This window comes from Bubalus kerabau, chromosome 10, assembly GCF_029407905.1.
Source record: "Bubalus kerabau isolate K-KA32 ecotype Philippines breed swamp buffalo chromosome 10, PCC_UOA_SB_1v2, whole genome shotgun sequence".
Classification (NCBI taxonomy): Eukaryota; Metazoa; Chordata; class Mammalia; order Artiodactyla; family Bovidae; genus Bubalus; species Bubalus kerabau.
The window spans coordinates 28330749-28349830 of record NC_073633.1 but is presented as its reverse complement, the minus strand read 5'-3'; the positions used below and the strand labels follow the sequence as shown (position 1 = coordinate 28349830).

Genomic DNA, 19082 nt, shown 5'->3' with positions numbered 1-19082 from the left:
GTTTGTTGGGCGAGCTGATTGGTTGCAGGAGCAGGAGCATTTCCAGACAAGAAGTGACACAACACTTATGGGTTTAGCTGTGTATTTTAAGGTGAAAATTTCTCAGCAGCAAGTCAAGGCATCATGAAGAGGCTAGTGGGCACTGTGCTGGGGCTTTTGTTTGCCCAGGTTTGCTGTGAGTTGGGGCTGCCCTGCAGGGGAATCTGAAGAAATGAGCAGCTGCTGTACTGTTGAGGGAGGGAGTAGAAAGAGTTGACAAGTCCTGCACACTTCCTATCCTTCTCAACATCTATGAGAGCTGGAGGGACACGTTCAGGGTTTTTTCAGAGTTACAGTGAGCCTCACCTGTGACTGTCTGTCTCTTTCTCATCAGGTGTGAGAGGGGTGAATGTGGAGCAGAGTCCCCCAGCCCTGACTCCACAGGAAGGAGCCAGCTCTACACTGTGGTGTAATTTCTCCACCTCGGCAGACAGTATGCGGTGGTATCTTCAGAAGCCCCCCGGGGCCTCCTCATCCACCTCATTTACATTCCTTCAGGAAACAAGGCAGGAAGGAAGATTAAATGCCACGACAGTCCCTAAAGAACGCCGCAGCTCACTGCATGTTTCCTCTTTGCGGACCACAGACTCAGGCACTTACTTCTGTGCTGTGCAGCACTGTGCTCCCGGGGCATCTGCAGCCTGTACACAAACCCTCCGCGGGGCTCAGCCCCTCCTCTAGCCACAGTCACACCGTGAGGCCACCACAGGGCATTTGCAGTGCTTCTTATTGGCCTTACAGATTTGAGACTTTGGTCTTTATCTTCCTCTCAGTCTGTATCTTCCTCTGCGCTAGAGTCTCAAACTTGTAGCTAGGAGAGGTCTATTAATAGATAAGAAAGTGAAAGTGAAAGGCGCTCAGTCGGGTCCGACTCGTTGCGACCCCATGGACTATAGAGCCCATGGAATCCCCAGGCCAGAATACTGAAGTGGGTAGCCTTTCCCTTCTCCAGGGGATCTTTTTAACCAGCTGAACCACAAGGGAAGCCCAAGAATACTGGAGTGGGTAGCCTATCCCTTCTCCAGCGTATCTTCCCGACCCACGAATGGAACCGGGGTCTCCTGCATTACAGGCGGATTCTTTACCAACTGACCTATGAGGGAAGCCCTATCAAAATAAATATTTAGCTACAATATGCTGTACTCCAAAATGGGAAGAAGTGAAAGGAACTAAAAGAGAAAAGTGACTCCAGGAAGATTTTATTCAGCTAAGTTGGCTGTCCCGAGAATGTCCATCCAAACCTGCCTCACCATGGCGTCCCAACAGACAACTGCAGATACATCTCATCCTACTCCTGCAGCAGCGCAAACAAAAACACACATATGCTCAATGGTTAATATGAACTTGGTCGTTTAATTAAAACAAACTTATCCTCTTTCAATTCTGGATGCAAGAAGTCTGAAATCAGTTTCACTGGCTACAGTTAAGGTATTGGTAGGGTCGATTCCTTTCCTTACTGCACAGTACATAATTTTATTTATTTTGTAAGTATGGAAAAATACACATAATTTTTGTACCTCTTAATCCGCTTCACCTATTTCACTCCAACACTCACCCCTTTCCCCTCTAGTAACCGGTAGTTTATTCCCTATATCTATGAGTCTGTTTCTGTTCTGTTAGTTTTGCATTTTAGAATCCATATATAAGTGAAAACATACAGTATTTGTCTTTCTCTGTCTGACTTATTTTGCTAAGTATAATACCCTCCAGGTTTTCCATGTTGTCTCATATGATGAGGTTTTATCCTTTTTATGATTAAGTAATATTTCATTGTATATATATATGTGTGTGTGTGTGTGTACACATATTCTCTATCTATTCATATGGATGAATACTGATTGCTTCCATATCTTGGTGATTAGAAATAATGCTTCTGTGAATATTAGGGTGCATATATATTTTCAAATTAGTGTTTTTGTTTTCTTCTGATAGATATCCAGCAATGGAATTGCTGAATGATATAGTATTTATATTTTTAATTTTTGAAGAACTTTTATGCTGTTTTAAATAGTGGCTGCACCAGTTTACTTTCCCAACAAGGGTGCCCAAAGGGTCCCTTTTCTTCACATCCTCAGCAACACTCATTACTTCTTGGCTTTTGATGATAGTTTTCTGATTGGGGTGAGGTGAGATCTCATTGGGTTTTGATTTGCATTTACCTGATGATTAGAGATGTTGAATGTCTTTTCATGTGTCTGTTGCCCATCTGTATGTTTCTTTGGAAAAATGTTTATTTAGGGCCTCTGCCTTTTTAAAAATCAGATTATTTATAGTTTACATATTGCATATAAATTTCTTTATATATTTTGGACATTAACCCCTTATTGACTAATTATTTGCAAGTATCCTCTTCTGTTTGATAGGCTGTCTTTTTGCATTTTAATAGTTTTATTCCAATTTGGATGCCTTCTATTTCTTTTTCCTATGTGACTGCTGTGACAAGGACTTCAAGTACTATGTTAAATGGAAATGGTGAGAGTAGGCATCCTTGTCTTGTTCCTCATCTTGGAGAGAAGCTTTCATTTTTTACCATCAAATATGATATTAATTGTGTGTTTGTTGTAAATGGCCTGTATTATTTTGAGATGTGGTCCCATTATACCAAGTTTATTAAGAGTTTTAAACATGAATGGATGCTGAATTTTGTCAAATACTTTTTCTTTGTCTGTTGAGATAATTATATAAGTTTTTATCCTTCATGCTATTAATGTATATCATGTTGACTGATTTGCAAATACTGAACCATCCTTGTACACCTAGACTATATCCCACTTGGCCACGATATATGATTCTTTCATAAATTGTTGAATTAAGTTTCCTAACTTAATTCAGTTCTAAAGGAAGTTAGTCTTGAATATTCATTGGAAGGACTAATGCTGAAGCTGAAACTCCAATACTTGGGCCACCTGATGCAAAGAACTGATTCATTGATAAAGACCCTGATGCTGGGAAAGATTGAGGGCAGGAAAAGAAGGGGACAACAGAGGATGAGATCGTTGGATGGCATCACTGACTTTATGGACATGAATTTGAGCAAGCTCCAGAAGCTGGTGATGGACAGGGAAGCCTGGCATGCTTCAGTCCATGGGGTCACAAAGAGTTGGGCAAGACTGAGCAGCTGAACTGATTGAACTGAAGTTTGCTAATATTTTGTTGAGGATTTTTTTTATTAATGTTCATTCAAGAAATTGACTTTTTTTGGTAGTTTTATTGTCTGGTTTTGGCATCAGGGTAATGAAGACTTCATTGAATGAGTTTGGTAATATTTCGTCACCTTCAATTTTACAGAAAATTAGAGAAGAATGGGACCTAATTATTCTTTAAATGTTTGGAGAATTACCCTGTGAAGCCATGGAGTCCTCTACATCAGGAATCAACAAAATATGGCCCATGAACCAGTCCATTCAGCCATTTACTTTGTAAATAGATTTTGTTGGAATATAAGAAAGCTTATTTATTTATGTATTATCCATAACTTATTTCATGAAACAATGGCAGAGTTCAGTAGTTGCAACAGAATGAATGGCCTACAAAGACAAAAATATTTACTATTCTACCCTTTATTGAAGAAGTTTGTAATCCCCTTTTCTACATCATTAGTCATCATGGAAATGCAAGTTAATGCCACTATGAGATCTCTATACACCCATTAATGGCAACCCACTCCAGTATTCTTGCCTAGAGAATCCCATGGACAGAGAAGCCTAGTAGGCTGCTGTCCATGGGGTTGCACAGAGTCAAACACAACTGAAGTGACTAGCATGCATGGCACTGGAGAAGGAAATGGAAACCCACTCCAGTGTTCTTGCCTGGAGAATCCCAGGGACAAGGGAGCCTGGTGGGCTGCTGTCTATGGGGTTGCACAGAGTTGGACACAGCTGAAGCAACTTAGCAGCAGCAGCAGCATACACCCATTATTTTGGCTAAAAATAAAAAGACAACTATATCAAGTATTGTTAATAATACAGAATAATTGTGAGATTTAGAATCTATTTAGAGGCATATTCTCTTCAGTGTGCAGCAATCTCCTTGATCTAATGTTGATCTTATGGGAGGAGAGACAGTCCCATGCAGTGACTTGGCTTGAGGGCCAGTTTCTGCCTTTGAAGGGATCCCAGGACAGGTGAGGCCCTATCGTGAGTATTTAGAGAGCCCTGCTTCCTCCTGGTGTGGCCAGCACCCAGACCAAGGCTTCCAGACCCTCATGAGACATGCCTCCATATGGAACAGAGGTTTCACAGGGGACCTCAACAAGGGCAGAGATTTACTATCTGAAGAAATCCTTGACACAAGAAAAAGACTTGGCCACATATTTCAGTGTTCTGATAGATGCTCTAAAATATACATATTATCAAAATTAGTTAAAGAAGAAATAGAAAAGCTAAATAAGTATATAATCATTAAAGTAATTTGACTATTAGAAATATAAATTTATGGAGAATTCCTAATAGATGGGAAGTTTTTAACCTGCAAGCGTGCCCCACTACATAATTAAAAATCGAATGCGTAGTAGGATGTATAGTAAACCATGTAACCAAGAAAATATTAGAAATTAAGTTTATATAGGGGGCTTCTACAAATGAATAAGAAAAACATTCAAAATGAAAAGAGATAATAAAGATAATTTACATAAAGGCAATTTAAAAAGAGGAAATAGACATGTGAACATGCAATAATCAAAAGAAATTAAATTAAAGCAAATTACTGTCTCATTTCTGTCAGATAACCAGAAGTGTGAAAATCTGATAGCATTAAGTTTTGACCCAAATACAGGGAGAAGACTATTAAACTCCAGATGGAGGAAAGCAACCACATAGAGAACATTTATTTAACAACTTCAGAGAAAAATTGCCTGAACTATTTAGTAAAGAAGAAAACATATATATTTAAAAGTCAAGCAATTCCAATTCCTGTTATCTACATTCAAGTAATTCCAACATTTGAACAAGGAGGCATTTACAAGGATAGTCACACCAACCCTGTAAGCAGAAGTATAACCATTCAAGTACAGAATGAATGAATAATGAATTACATATGAAGTTGAAATCATGAACTATGACAAGTAAAGAAACAGTTCTCTATATTATTTTCTTAGATAAATCTTACAAAAATAAAATGCTGAATATAAAAAGCATCAGAATGATATATGCTGCATGACACTACTTACAAGAAATTTCAGAATATAATCACAATATAATATATTGTTTTGTGATACATAGCTATAACAGTAAAGTTGAAAAGACATACATGGAATCTTCCCAATAGTAGTTATTACTTTAAAAATAGGAATAGTACTAGAAGTTACTCTTTAGTTTTGTCTGTAACGTTTGGAGAGAAATATTGAAAATATAGCAAAATTAAATATCTGTTTACCATCATTGCCAGGGAAAAATGTGTCTGCACATAATTTTGTGTACTGTTCCATGTAACAATTATTTAGTATTTTTTTTAATTTAAAAATTGGATGGTAGCAACCACAGCTTTTACTAGTCCAATCAGTTCATAGAAGGAATAAGATAACTCCTGTTACCTATAACTTTGACATATGTACTTTTAATAGGCCATAAAATGCCAATAAAATTCCAGAAGAAAAACTTTTAACTTGTTTAAGCACTATAAATTATTCATCTGAAAATAAACAGCACAGAGCCTTCCTACCACAGTTAAAATATACACTTTTTGAGTACACAAAAAGAGGAAATGGAAAGAAAATCAGATCATCTGGCTTAGTAGTGGGAGACATGCCCCCAAGATGTTAGTCTATGTTGTAACTAATACACAAATTCAGCAAAGTTGCAGGATACAAAATTAATCTGCATTCCAATAATGAACTATCTGGAAGAGATATTAAGAAAACAATTATTTTTCCATCACATCAGAAAGAAAATACCTAAAAATAACTTTAAGCAAAGAAGTATGGACTTGTATATTGAAATCTGTAAGACACTGATTATAGAAATTGAAGACAAAAATTAATGGGAAGATATTTTGTTCTTATAGACCGAAAAAATTTGATTGTTAAAATATCCATACTACCCAAAGCAATCTACATATTCAATGAAGCCTCTATCAAAATTCAGTGTCATTTTTCACGGAGATAGAATAAACAAACCGTAAAATTTGTATGAGAGACAATAGATTACCAATAGCCAAAGTGAACTAGAGAAAGATCAAAACTGAAGACATCACATGACCTTATTTCAAACTACATTACAAAATTATAGTAATAAAAACAGTGTGTGGGGGGTTTTTTTGGCATTAAACAAAGACACATAGATCAATGGAGCAGAATAGAGAACCCAGAAATAAACCCTTGTATACACGGTCAATTCATGACAAAGAAGCCAAGAATATACCCTCAAGAAAGGAACATCTCTTCAATAAATGGTATTATGAGAAATGGAAAGCTACATGCAAAAGAATGAAATTGGGCTCATCAAAATGGATTATAGAATTGAATATAAGAAACACAACAGTAAAGCTCAGAAGAAACATAGGGGCTAAGTTCCTTGACATCAGTATTGGCCACAGTTTTTTTTGTGTTTGACACTAAAAGCAAGGACAACAAGAGAGAGGAAAAAAAAAAGCAAAAAACAAGTGTGACTACATCAAACTAATAAGCTTATGTATGGCAAAAGAAGCCATCAACAAAATGAAAAGGCAACTTACAGAATGAGAGCAATATTGCCCAAACATATATCTGATAAGGGGCTAATACCCAAAATATATAAATACCTTGTATAATAATTAGAACAAAAGTCTGTTTTAAAAATAAGCTGATGATCTGAATAAACATTTTCCCAAAGAAGACATACTAATGACCAGAAGGTAAATCAGAAGATGTTCAATATCTCTAATCATCAGGGAAATGAAAATCAAAACCAAAAAGAGCTATCCCTTTACATCTGCCAGAATGGCTACTATCAAAAAGGGAATAAAAAAATTTGACAAGAATGTAGAAGAAAGGGAACCCTGCCCACTGTTGTTGGAAATGTAAATTGGTGCAGCCTCTATGGCAAACAGAATGGAGGTTCCTCAAAAAATTAATATTAGCTCTACTATGATATTCAGCATTTCCACCTCTGAGTATTCATCTGAAGAAAATGAAGTCACTATCTCAAAAAGATATCTGTACCCCTCGTTTATTGCAGTTCATCTACAACAGCTGAGACATGGAAACAACCCAAGTGTCCTTTGACAGATGAATGGATAAAGAAAGCATGATAAAAAAGGAAATTTTTTCATAGATTTACAACAACATGAATGAATCTTGAGGGCACAATACTAAGTGAAATAAATCAGGCAGACAAAGTCAAACACTGTATGAAATCATTTATATGTGGGCTCTAAGACACAGGTGCAGGAACACACACACACAGACATATAGACACACAGACACACACACACCCAGACCTCATAGATACAGAGAATAGATTGGGGGTGTAGGGTGTGGAATAGGTGACTATGTTTAAAAGACAGAAATATCTAGTTATAAGAGAAATAAGTCCTGGGGATGCAATATACAGCATGATGACTATAAAAAAAATGTGTTAATGGTGTCAGTGTGTAAACCCTCTTGGCTCTCAAATATTTTTTTTTAATTAAAAAAAAAAAACTGGCTGCTCTGGGTCTTTGCTGCTGCACACGGGCTTTCTCTAGGTGCACTAAGCGGGGCTGCTCTTGGTTGTAGTGCACAGGCTTACTGTCCTGCCTTCTCTTGTTGTGAAGCACAGGCTCTAGGAGCACAGGCTTCAGTAGTTGCAGCATGCAGGCTCCAGGGCACGTGGGCTTCAGTAGTTGTGGCACATGGGCTCAGTAGTTGTGGCTCTTGGGCTCTAGAGCAAACCTCCATAGTTGTGGTGCCCGGGCTCAGTGGCTCCAGGGCATGTGGAACCTTCCCAGACCAGGGATTGAACCTGTGTCCCCTGCATTGGCAGGTGAACTCCCATCCACTGAACCACCAGGGAAATCCTCTCGAAGTTTGTTTTGCTTTTTTTCCTAGTAGTTTGACCAGTTGAATAACAAGTTTGGAATAGGATGTATAACTACTGGACTGGAGTATCTTTCATTGGACTGAAATATGCAAAACTCAAAATAGGATGTAGTACCCAGATTGGAATGCCAGGTGAGCTTCAGAAGACAATCACCAGTGATGTAAGAGGGAGAACTAGGGAAGATCTGGGAACCTCAGTAGTAATTCTGTGCCCTCATATGCTATGTGAGTTTGGGGATTCCTATGAAGGAACCACGGAGAATCCAAGGACAATCTATTATAAAATAACTCAGTTAGGTCTTCCCTGGAGGCTCAGTGGTAAAGAATCTGCTGCCAAATCAGCAGACTTTGGTTAAACCCCTGACACAGGAAGATCCCACATGTCATGGAGCAGCTGATCCTGTGCACCACAACTATTGAGTCTGTGCTCTAGAGCCTGTGCTCCACAGTAAGAGAAGCCACTGCAATGAGAAGAGCAACGACAGAGGAAGCCCCTCTCTCTGCAGCTAGAGAACAGCCTGTATATCAATGAAGACCCAAAACACTCTAAATTAATAAATAAGTAAAATTATAAAAAGAATAAGTTATTCTTATTGGGGTTTCTTTATGAGGTGTTGAAACAAAAATAAAATGTTTGAAATTTGATTAATTTGATGTAAATGACTTCATTAGATGAAATTTCAGAATAAAATGAAATAGAAATTTCATTCCTTCAATGTCAAGAAAAGGAAATATTTTTATTTTAGAAAACATATATATTAATAGCTTTTAATATTTTTACTGATTAAGCAACATTTTAGGAGAAGTTTTGTCCTCATGACAACTATAATGAGAATTATAAGATTGTACTAAAGAGTATAACTGCATTCATGACAGCAACATGGTCAAATATTTGAATTTAGAAGACCCATTGGTTCTTGCTTCCTAAACCTTTAAGAAGCTAATCACAGAGTTACATCACAAATGAATATGATTTTACAGCCATTACCATTTGGTATTCCAATACACTACTGGAGAGATTACAGAAGTCAGAAGCCTATTCTGTGTTCATTTGTCTGTGTGATATTTGCTGTTCTGAAGTTATGTGCTAAAGTTACCAGTTCACATGGTTTGGTGGGTAAGTGGGAAGAAAAGGGAGTTCATGGCTTATTGTTGGTCTTTTTTAGGGAAACTAGGGAGCAGTTAGTATAATTCATCTTAGAATCAAAATCAGAAACGCAAGAGAACAATCAGAACATGAAAGAATATTTGCAATCCCAGAATGATTCATAATGAATTTGTTTCAGAAAACATCCCAGATTTTAGAAGAGATTAATTTACTACTAAATTTGTAAGTTAAGTAAAAAATCTCTTTCAGTTTCATCCTTCAATATTAAACTCTGGCTTTTCCTTTACCAGGTATTATCATTTATTAGTAAATCACAAGGGAAGGCAGAACAATGTTTAGGACAGTCTAAATCTTCCAACCTGAGTGTCAGCACATTCAGACTTGATCCAGCCAGAAGCTACATTTTTTGGAGTCAGAGTCTATAATGCAGCTGAGGGAACATGCACAGTTACTGTCAGGAACTCAGAGCAAGGCCATATCAACAAAGGGGAAAAACCGCCTTCATGCTCTCCCTGTGTTGTTGTAAATATTTGTGGTGTCCTCTGCTTAGTTACAAATAATTGGAAACCAGGACATCTGCTGCTTGCCAGCACCCAGAGGTGAAATGGAACAGAGGAGTAGATGTCTCAACTAAATATAAACTCTCCTCCCTGCATCACTCATTAATGTGTTACTTCAACTTCAAAATCTAAGAACTGGCACTGTTTTAGATCTTTTTGTACTTTCTTTTCTACTTGTCTATTTGCCTTTGGTGCTTTTATATTAATTCATCTATTAAAACAATGAAATCAAATGGAAGATTGGCAATGACATTCTCCATGATCATGTACAGTATACAAAACTTCAGTCACCAAATAGTGTGGTGTCAACATTTACTAAGTGTTACAGATACCATATTTTGTAAGAGTGCACTGTAGCATTGTGGCACAGAAAAAGTCAGCATGCTTAGCTTGACTTTACAGAGAAAAATAAAGAACCACTAACAAGGGAAACTGAACACTTTGGGGTAAAAAATATGACATGAGACAATTTAAGGACACCTGATCTAATAAATACAATTCTACTTGTAAAGGCAGCAGGATTGAATATACTGATGCTCTTCAAAGTCTATTAAGTAAAACTCAATGTCAGATTTCAAAGATTAATATTTCTTCCCGTTAAGCATTTCAAAATTTAAAACACATACAACTGAATAGATTCTGAAAGTCAGGAGTGATTTTTTATCATTTGATATTGAAGTCACTTTATTTATTGAAAAATATAAACAAAGATCTAGAACCAAGTAAGAAAAGAAAAAGATACATTAATTATTTTGGAAAAGACTGCCTTTTGTCAAGAAAGCTAAAGGGCTTCCCAAGTTGAGCTAGTGGTAAAGAACCCAGCTGGCAATTCAGGAGACATGAGATGCTGGTTCAATCCCTGGGTCAGGAAGATTCCCTGGAGGAGGGCATGGAAAGCCACTCCAGTATTCTTGGCCCTTCTCGGGTGGCGCTAGTGTTAAAGAACCCATCTGCCAGTGCAAGAGATGAGAGTTTGATCCTTGTGTTGGGAACCCACTCCAGTATTCTTGCCTGCAGAATCCGCAAGGACAGAGGAGCCTGGCAGGTTACAGTCCATGGGGTTGGAAAGAGTTGCACATGACTGAAGCAACAGCACAGCACACACATAAGAAAGTTAAAGATCTGTGAGTTTGTTTTAATGTGCTTACTTTTTAAGAGTCATTAAATTCTGGATAAAGAAATATAAGCATAGGCTAAATGAATGACCAGTAAGTAGATTACAGGAAGAATTCATAGTGTATACTAATATGTTTTGAATGGGCTGGCAAAATTATTATCAGTGTATGTCAACTTATTTAGTCTTCCGTTTCTCTCAGCTCAAACCCTTAACATATATGTGTGTTAGTCACCCAGTCATGTCCAACTCTTTGGGACCCCATAGACTGTAGCCACCAGACTCCTCTATCCATGGAATTCTCCAAGCAAGAACACTGGAGTGGGTTCCCATTCCCTTCTCCAAGGGATCCTCTTAACTCAGGGATCAAACCAGGGTCTCTTGAATTGCAGGTATATTCTTTACCATCTGAGCCATCAGGGAAGCCCTCACACACATAATACTAACTGTTTTCTCCATGACGCTTTCAGGATCTACCTAACATAATAATCAGGGAAAGAAAAGTAGAAAATTAAACATCTGTGAGCCAAAAGTTTTTCCCATCTGTGAAAAAGACCATGTGATCTATGAACATGACAAACCCCACTTCCTGTTTGAAGGAGTCACACAGGAACAGGTACTACGTATATGTGCTGCCAGGTACACAGAGACACTGAACTCTCAGCTTGAGGCAGAACTGAGCACACTTGTGCAGGGAATCCATGCCTCATGCCGCTCTCCAGCCTGCTCTGGGTGTTCCTGGCCGTCACCTTCTCTGGTAGGGATGCTTCCAAGCCTGGGTGTGAGAGGTCAGGGTGAAAGGCCTGCACACGGACACATGGAGCTTCACAGGGACTTGGGCAGGAAAGGAGGGTTGGAGAAAAAGAAGCATTTTATAATTTCAATTTGGTTTGTCTCTGGGTCCTAAATTAATCTAAATCCCACACTATTTTATTTACTACTTCATCTCTGTTTTCTGTTTTTTTTCCCCATAGGATCCAGTGTGGCCCAGCAAGTAACTCAAGTCCAGACATCCGTACCCAGTCAAGTGGGGCGGACAGTCACACTGAATTGTCAATATGAAGTAAGTTGGGCCATGGACTACTACGACATTTTTTGGTATAAACAGCTTCCCAGGGGAGAGATGACTTTCCTTATTCGTCAGTATTCAAAAGACAGTAATGCAAGGAAGGGCCGCTACTCTGTAAATTTCCAGAAAGCAGATAAATCCATCAGCCTCATCATTTCAGCCTTACAGCTTGAAGACTCTGCAAAGTACTTCTGTGCTCTCCGGGAGCTCACAGTGCTTGAAATAATGGGAAAAGCTGAACAAAAACCCCAGAGCTTAATAAGAGAGAGCCCCACTGCTTCAGGACCTCAGTTGAAGTGCACACCTGCACATCCCGGAAGAGATGGTAGTCCTGTGGTTGCTTCATCTGTGGTCTGGATCAGAGGATTTAATTCTAAATAAAAGCTCCTTCTAGGTGGATCACCAGGCTACAGCTGGAACCAAGTGGGCCTGCCCCACAGGAACTGGAGCCGGAAGAAGACAGGGAATCACTGTGGTTTCTCCCTCCCTTTGGTCCCCCAGTTTCCCACCACTGCTTTGGGTCCCCCATTTGAGCAGGAGGCCAGTAGACACTGGAACTGGGAAAGCACATCTTATCTACTGCAACTCCTTTTTGGTGGATCCACTTCACAGGTCTTGCCTCCCCTTTCACTAAGAGTTTCCTCTGATTGCCCAGGTTGATACAGACTTTCAGCTCTTGCTAGTATCTTGATGCTTCCCATCTCTTCTTTGTTTTCCTTAACCCTGCCTGCAAATCTATAAATATTCCCTTCATTAAACTTTGTAGTTAAATCTTCAAGTAAATCAAAGATCTTTCTATATTTGGAAGCAGGTGTCCACAGTAATTTTCTACTAATACATTCTTCTCTTGAACTTTAGACTTTAAATCAATCATACATAACGTGTGTAAACTTGTTTAAAGCTGTAAACTTGCTCCATAATAATTTAAAGTGACTGCTTCAATAAAATACACTCACATCACAAATCTGGGTATAGTTACCTGGAATCGTTATGAAAATCATTTCCTTAGTCCTTTCTTCTTAGACTTTGTGTCACTTAAGGTACAATCAGGGAAGCAGACCATCAGTGATGTCCAATAAGAGATTAGTTATACATAAAGATTAGAACTCAGGCAGTTGCTAGAGTTGATGGAGTAGTCTATACAAGCAGAAAAGATATAAGAACTTTAATGTTCATTGCAGCACTAATTACAGTAGGTGGACATGGAAGCAACCTAAATGTCCAATGATGGAATAATAGATCAAAAAGATATGGCATATATACACAATTGAATATTATTCAGCCATGAGAAAGAACAAAACAGTGCCATTTGCAGTGGCATGGATGGACCCAAAGATTGCCATGCTGAGTGAAGTAAGTCAGACAGAGAAAGACAAGTGTCATCTGATATCTCTTTTATCAGATGGAATTTTAAAAAGTGGTATCTACAAATGAAGGTGTTTACAAAACTGAAATGGAGTCCAGGATGTAGAAAACTAATTATGGTTACCAAAGGGGAAAGGGATATGAGGGATAAACTGGCAGACTGAGATTCACATATACACACTGCTATATATAAAATAGATAACTAATGAGAACCTTCTGTATAACACAAGAAACTCTAGCCAATATTCTATAATGACCTATACAGGAGCACAATCTAAAAAAGAGTGGATATATGTATACATATAACTGATTCACTTTGCTGTACAACAGAAACTAACATTGTAAGGCAACTATACTCCAATAAAAATTAATTTTAAAAGTAGAGATAATAAATCTACTGGAAAAATAAGAGTTTTCAGAACTTTGAAAAAACAGTGATACCTGACTTCTCATCCAGACCAATAGAAGTTACAAAGGAAAAGTATTTTTAAAGTGTTTAAGAAAATAAACAAATAAAACTTTCAAGCTAGCTTCTTATGAAAATGAAATATATATTAAAATGTCTGTGTTGAATATCAACACAGCGGAAATATCAACAGGGCAGAAAGTCAATGTGCAGACTTTTAAACTATATTTGCAATGCATATTTCTGAAAAAGGACTCAAATGAAAAAAAAATACATAAAGCACATACAAATTAATCAGTAAAGAAAACAGTCAAGAAGAATGGGAAAATCTTGGAGATCCAATTCAGAAATTTGATATTCAATACCTAATAAATATACCAAATATAATATTATTATTCATCAGGTAAGTGAAAACAAAGCTTCCTCTGAGTGCTCCATCTGTGTCTTTTCAGCACCCTGAATGTACTAATGTAGCTATGAGAATATGACCCAAGAGGACAGGGAAAATAATGACTGTCTCAAAGAAAATAAGTGATTAAATAAATTTCCTAGTTTCCCTCATTAAACCAATGTGGAGAAAAAAAATGTAGTAACAAGTCACAGATTCTGGATATTGAAGAAAAGGCAGGTTTCACTAGAAAAAAAGAAAGATGGTATTTTTTGAGCTTATTCTATATCAGGCACTGTGGTATGCATTTCAGACTCATCATCTAATTTAAATATCAAAACCCTATGAGATAGGTTTTATTGTTTCTTTTTTTTTTTTATCTTTGGGAAATGAGCCATAACTTTCCTAACTGTGAAATGCTTCTCTACCTTTTATTATCAGCAAGAGTGTAGCATTTTAGGGGGCTCCTGAGGAGCAAGGTCTGGACTATGGAGAAGCACTTGGACTCAAAATAGGGTGGCTGGACATCTGAGTGATGGTGACATTACTGGTTTAAACTGAAACCAAAAGTGAGCTAGAATAGAAGATTCCAAACCTAGGCACAAAGTCCCAGGATGAGTAGATGAGGAAATCATCCACTAACCAGTTAACAGTGCTGAATGCTTTAGCAAGTTTTTTATATAATGGTATGTGGGGAAAATTGAGGGCTACGATGGGGTATTATTCTTTAAACACTCCTGTAATGCTATCTTCCCAAATATCTACATGGTGTTATCTCTGAAGTTCCTTTACATCTTTACTCATCTTTACCTGGTGAATTCTTTATTTAAATCTTTCTATTTTCCTTCCTTGAGAATTAGACTCAGGCACACTGCATGTAGCAGGCATGAAAGCTGAAGCACTGCCACCTGGGGTCCTACTCAGATGCTTTGTGATACTTACACTGGCTTCCTTGCTGCCCTCTGTGCTGAGTCTCTTCAGTCGTGTCCAACTGCAACCCCATGGCCTGTAGCCCACCAGGCTCCTCTGTACGTGGGATTCTCCAGGCAAGAATACTAGAGTGGGGTTGCCGTGCCCTCCTCCAGGGGATCTTCCCGAGCCAGGGATCAAACCCACACCTCTTAGATCTCCTACACTGACACTCATATACTCCTTTACCACTGGCACCACCTGGGAAGCACTAAATTGTGAGGAAGTCTAGTCAAGGTCAGGAAGCAACAGTTAGAACTGGACATGGAACAACAGACTGGTTCCAAAGAGGAAAAGGAGTACGTCAAGGCTGTATATTGTCACCCTGCTTATTTAACTTCTATGCAGAGTAAGTCATAAGAAAAGCTGGGCTGGAAGAAGCACAAGCTGAAATCAAGATTGCCAGGAGAAACATCAATAAGCAGATATGCAGATGACACCACCCTTATGGCAGAAAGTGAAGACAAACTAAAGAGCCTCTTGCTGAAGGTGAAAGACGAGAGTGAAACAGTTGGCTTAAAGCTCAACATTCAGAAAACTAAGATCGTGGCATCTGGTCCCATCACTTCATGGGAAATAGATGGGGAAACAGTGGAAACAGTGTCAGACTTTATTTTGGGGGGTCTTTAAAATCACTGCAGATGGTGATTGTAGCCATGAAATTAAAAGACGTTTATTCCCTGGAAGAAAAGTTATGACCAACCTAGATAGCATATTGAAAAGCAGAGATATTACCTTGCCAACAAAGGTCCGTCTAGTCAAGGCTATGGTTTTTCCTGTGGTCATGTATGGATGTGAGAGTTGGACTGTGAAGAAAGCTGAGTGCCGAAGAATTGATACTTTTGAACTGTGGTTTTGGAGAAGACTCTTGAGAGTCCCCTGGACTGCAAGGAGATCCAACCAGTCCATTCTGAAGGAGATCAACCCTGGGATTTCTTTGGAAGAAATTATGCTAAAGCTGAAACTCCAGTTCTTTGGCCACCTCATGCGAAGAGTTGACTCATTGGAAAAGACTCTGATGCTGGGAGGGATTGGGGGCAGGAGGAGAAGGGGACAACAGAGGATGAGATGGGTGGATGGCATCACTGACTCGATGGACGTGGGTCTGGGTCAACTCCGGGAGTTGGTGATGGACAGGGAGGCCTGGTGTGCTGCGATTCATGGGGTCGCAAAGAGTGAGACACGACTGAGTAACTGATCTGATCTGATCTGATCTGATATCTATATTATATAATATGATGCTCTGCAAGCTGCTGTAGTCATTCATGATCTTCTCTTCTTAATTACAATGATTGTAAGCCTGGGCATTCATTGTTTGTCAGCACTTGGATGTGAAATGGGACAGAAGAGTAGATGTCTCAGATAAATACAAACTCACCTCCCTGCTTCTCATTCATGAGTTACTTTGATCCATGAACTTGCACTCTTTTAGACCTTGTCTGTATTTTCTTTTATACTTGTTTATTTGCCTTTGGTTCTTTTATATTAATTCATCTATTGCAGCAATGAAACCAAATGGAAGATTGGCAGCTACATTCCACGTGAACATGAGACAGTGTACAGAATTTGAGTCACCGGCTTCTGTGGTGTTGACAAGTACTAAGTGTCTGCAGTTTGCAGATATTAATTTTTGTAAGAGTGAGTTATAGCATTATGTCACAGAAAGATCTGGCATGTTTATCTTAACTTTATTTTATAAAGAAAAAGAGTAATGAGCAACTGACAAGTGAGACTGAATGCTCTGGACCAATGAGACACAAAATGTGACATGAGGATGATTCTAGGTCACGTGGTCTAATAAGTGCAATTCTACATTTAGGGGCAACCGGAGTGAATATCCTGATCCCCCTCAAAGTCTAATACATAAAACTCAATATCAGATTTCAAAAGAATAATATTTTATTCCTGATATAATGTCATTTAATTATAAAACCACTGAATAGACTCTGACTTTCAGATGGACTGATTGTTAAAAATCATTTCATGTTGAAGTAATTTTATTGATAGAAAAACCTAAGTAGAGCCCTGCAACTCAGTAATAGAAAAAAAAAAAAAAAGCAGAGATACATTAATTACTTTGGATAAGATTGCTTTTCACCCAGAAAGCCTAAGATCTGTGACTGCTTTAAAATAGTCACTAGATTCTGGATGGAGCAAAGTAGGAATGGGCTAAATTAATGACCAATCTGTAGATTACAAGAATGTTTCATAGGCTATACTAAATTATATCTTAAACAGGATGGCAAAATTATTTTACTGAATCAATATATGTCAACTTGTTTAATCTTCAGTTTCCCTCAGTTCACACCTTTAATATTAATTCTTTCTTCATGCCTTTTTTCAGGATCTGCCAAACTTAATGATCAGGGAAAGAAAAGTACACCAAGTAAAGGTGTGTGGTGAGCCAGACTTCATCTGTACACAGACCACATGGTCGATGAACATGACACCCTACTTCCTGTATGGGGAGGAGTCACATAGGAAGCCAGGTACTGTGTATTTGTGCTGCCAGGCACTCAAAGACACTGAACTCTCAGCTTGAGGCAGAATTAAACACATATGAGCAGGGGAATCAACGCCTCATGCCGCTCTCCAGCCTGCTCTGTGTGTTCCTGGCCTTTACCTTCTCTGGTAGGGATGCTTCCAAACATGGGTGCGAGTGTTCAGGGTGAAAGGCCTGCACACAGGCACATGGAGCTTCACAGGGACTAGGGGAGGAAAGGAGGACTGGGGAAAGGCAAGCATCTTAGGATTTCAGTTTGGTTTGTAAATATTTGGGTCCAAAATTTGTCTAATTTCTACAGTATTTTGTTCACTATTTAAGCTCTGTTTTCTTATTTTTTCCACAGGATCTGGTGTGGCCCAGAATGTTACTCAAGACCAGCCAGTCATAATCAGTCAACTGGGAAAGGTAGCCACCCTTAACTGTCGGTATGAAATAAGTAGGAATGTGCATGACTACTGGATTTTTTGGTACAAGCAGCTTCCCAGTGGAGAGATGACTTACCTCATTCGTCAGTATTCAGAAGACAGGAAAGAAAGGGACGGCCTCTACTCTGTAAACTTCCAGAAAGAATGTAAATCCATCAACCTCACTATTTCATTCTTAAAACTGGAACATTCTGCAAAGTATTTCTGTGCTCTCTGGGAACACACAGTGTTTGAAGTAATAGGAAAAGCTGAACAAAACCCCCAGAGGTTAATAAGAGAGAGTCCCTCTGCTGCAGGATCCCAGCTGAAATGCACACCTGCAGACCTCAGACAAGAAATGGGTGGAAAGATTTGGGAGAATGGCATTGAAACATGTAAAATATCATGTATGAAACGAGTTGCCAGTCCAGGTTCGATGCACGATACTGGATGCTTGGGGCTGGTGCACTGGGACGACCCAGAGGGATGGAATGGGGAGGGAGGAGGGAGGAGGGTTCAGGATGGGGAACACATGTATACCTGTGGCAGATTCATTTTGATATTTGGCAAAACTAATACAGTTATGTAAAGTTTAAAAATAAAATAAAATTTAAAAAAAAAAGAAATGATAGCTCTGTGGTTTCTTAATCTGTGATCTGGAACAGAGGAATTAATTCTAAATGAAAGCTTCTTCTATGTCATTTGGATTCAGGTGTTCAGAATAACTTCCTACTAATACATTCTCCTCTTGAATTTTTTTTTATGTATTTATTTATTTATTTTAATTTTATTTTATTTTTAAACTTTACATAATTGTATTAGTTTTGCCAAATATCAAAATGAATCCGCCACAGGTATACATGTGTGCCCCACCCTGAACCCTCCTCCCTCCCCATACCATCCCGCTGGGTCGTCCCAGTGCACTAGCCCCAGGCATCCAGTATCGTGCATCGAACCTGGACTGGCAACTCGTTTCATACATGATATTTTACATGTTTCAATGCCATTCTCCAAAATCTTCCCACCCTCTCCCTCTCCCACAGAGTCCATAAGACTGTTCTATACATCAGTGTCTCTTTTGCTGTCTTGTACACAGGGTTATTGTTACCCTCTTTCTAAATTCCATATATATGCGTTAGTATACTGTATTGGTGTTTTTAT

The 19082-nt window shown here is 38.6% G+C and overlaps 1 protein-coding gene across 1 annotated transcript in view; it reads left to right on the top strand.

Moving 5' to 3' along the window:
• Positions 1–19082, top strand: part of LOC129621960 (uncharacterized) — a 30589-nt gene that overhangs the window by 1914 nt on the left and 9593 nt on the right. Inside the window, exons 3-5 of the mRNA XM_055538960.1 lie at positions 11789–11877; positions 17356–17500; positions 17861–18373. Coding sequence (XP_055394935.1) covers positions 11789–11877; positions 17356–17500; positions 17861–18373 — 747 coding nt within the window. The remainder of the gene's footprint in view (positions 1–11788; positions 11878–17355; positions 17501–17860; positions 18374–19082) is intronic.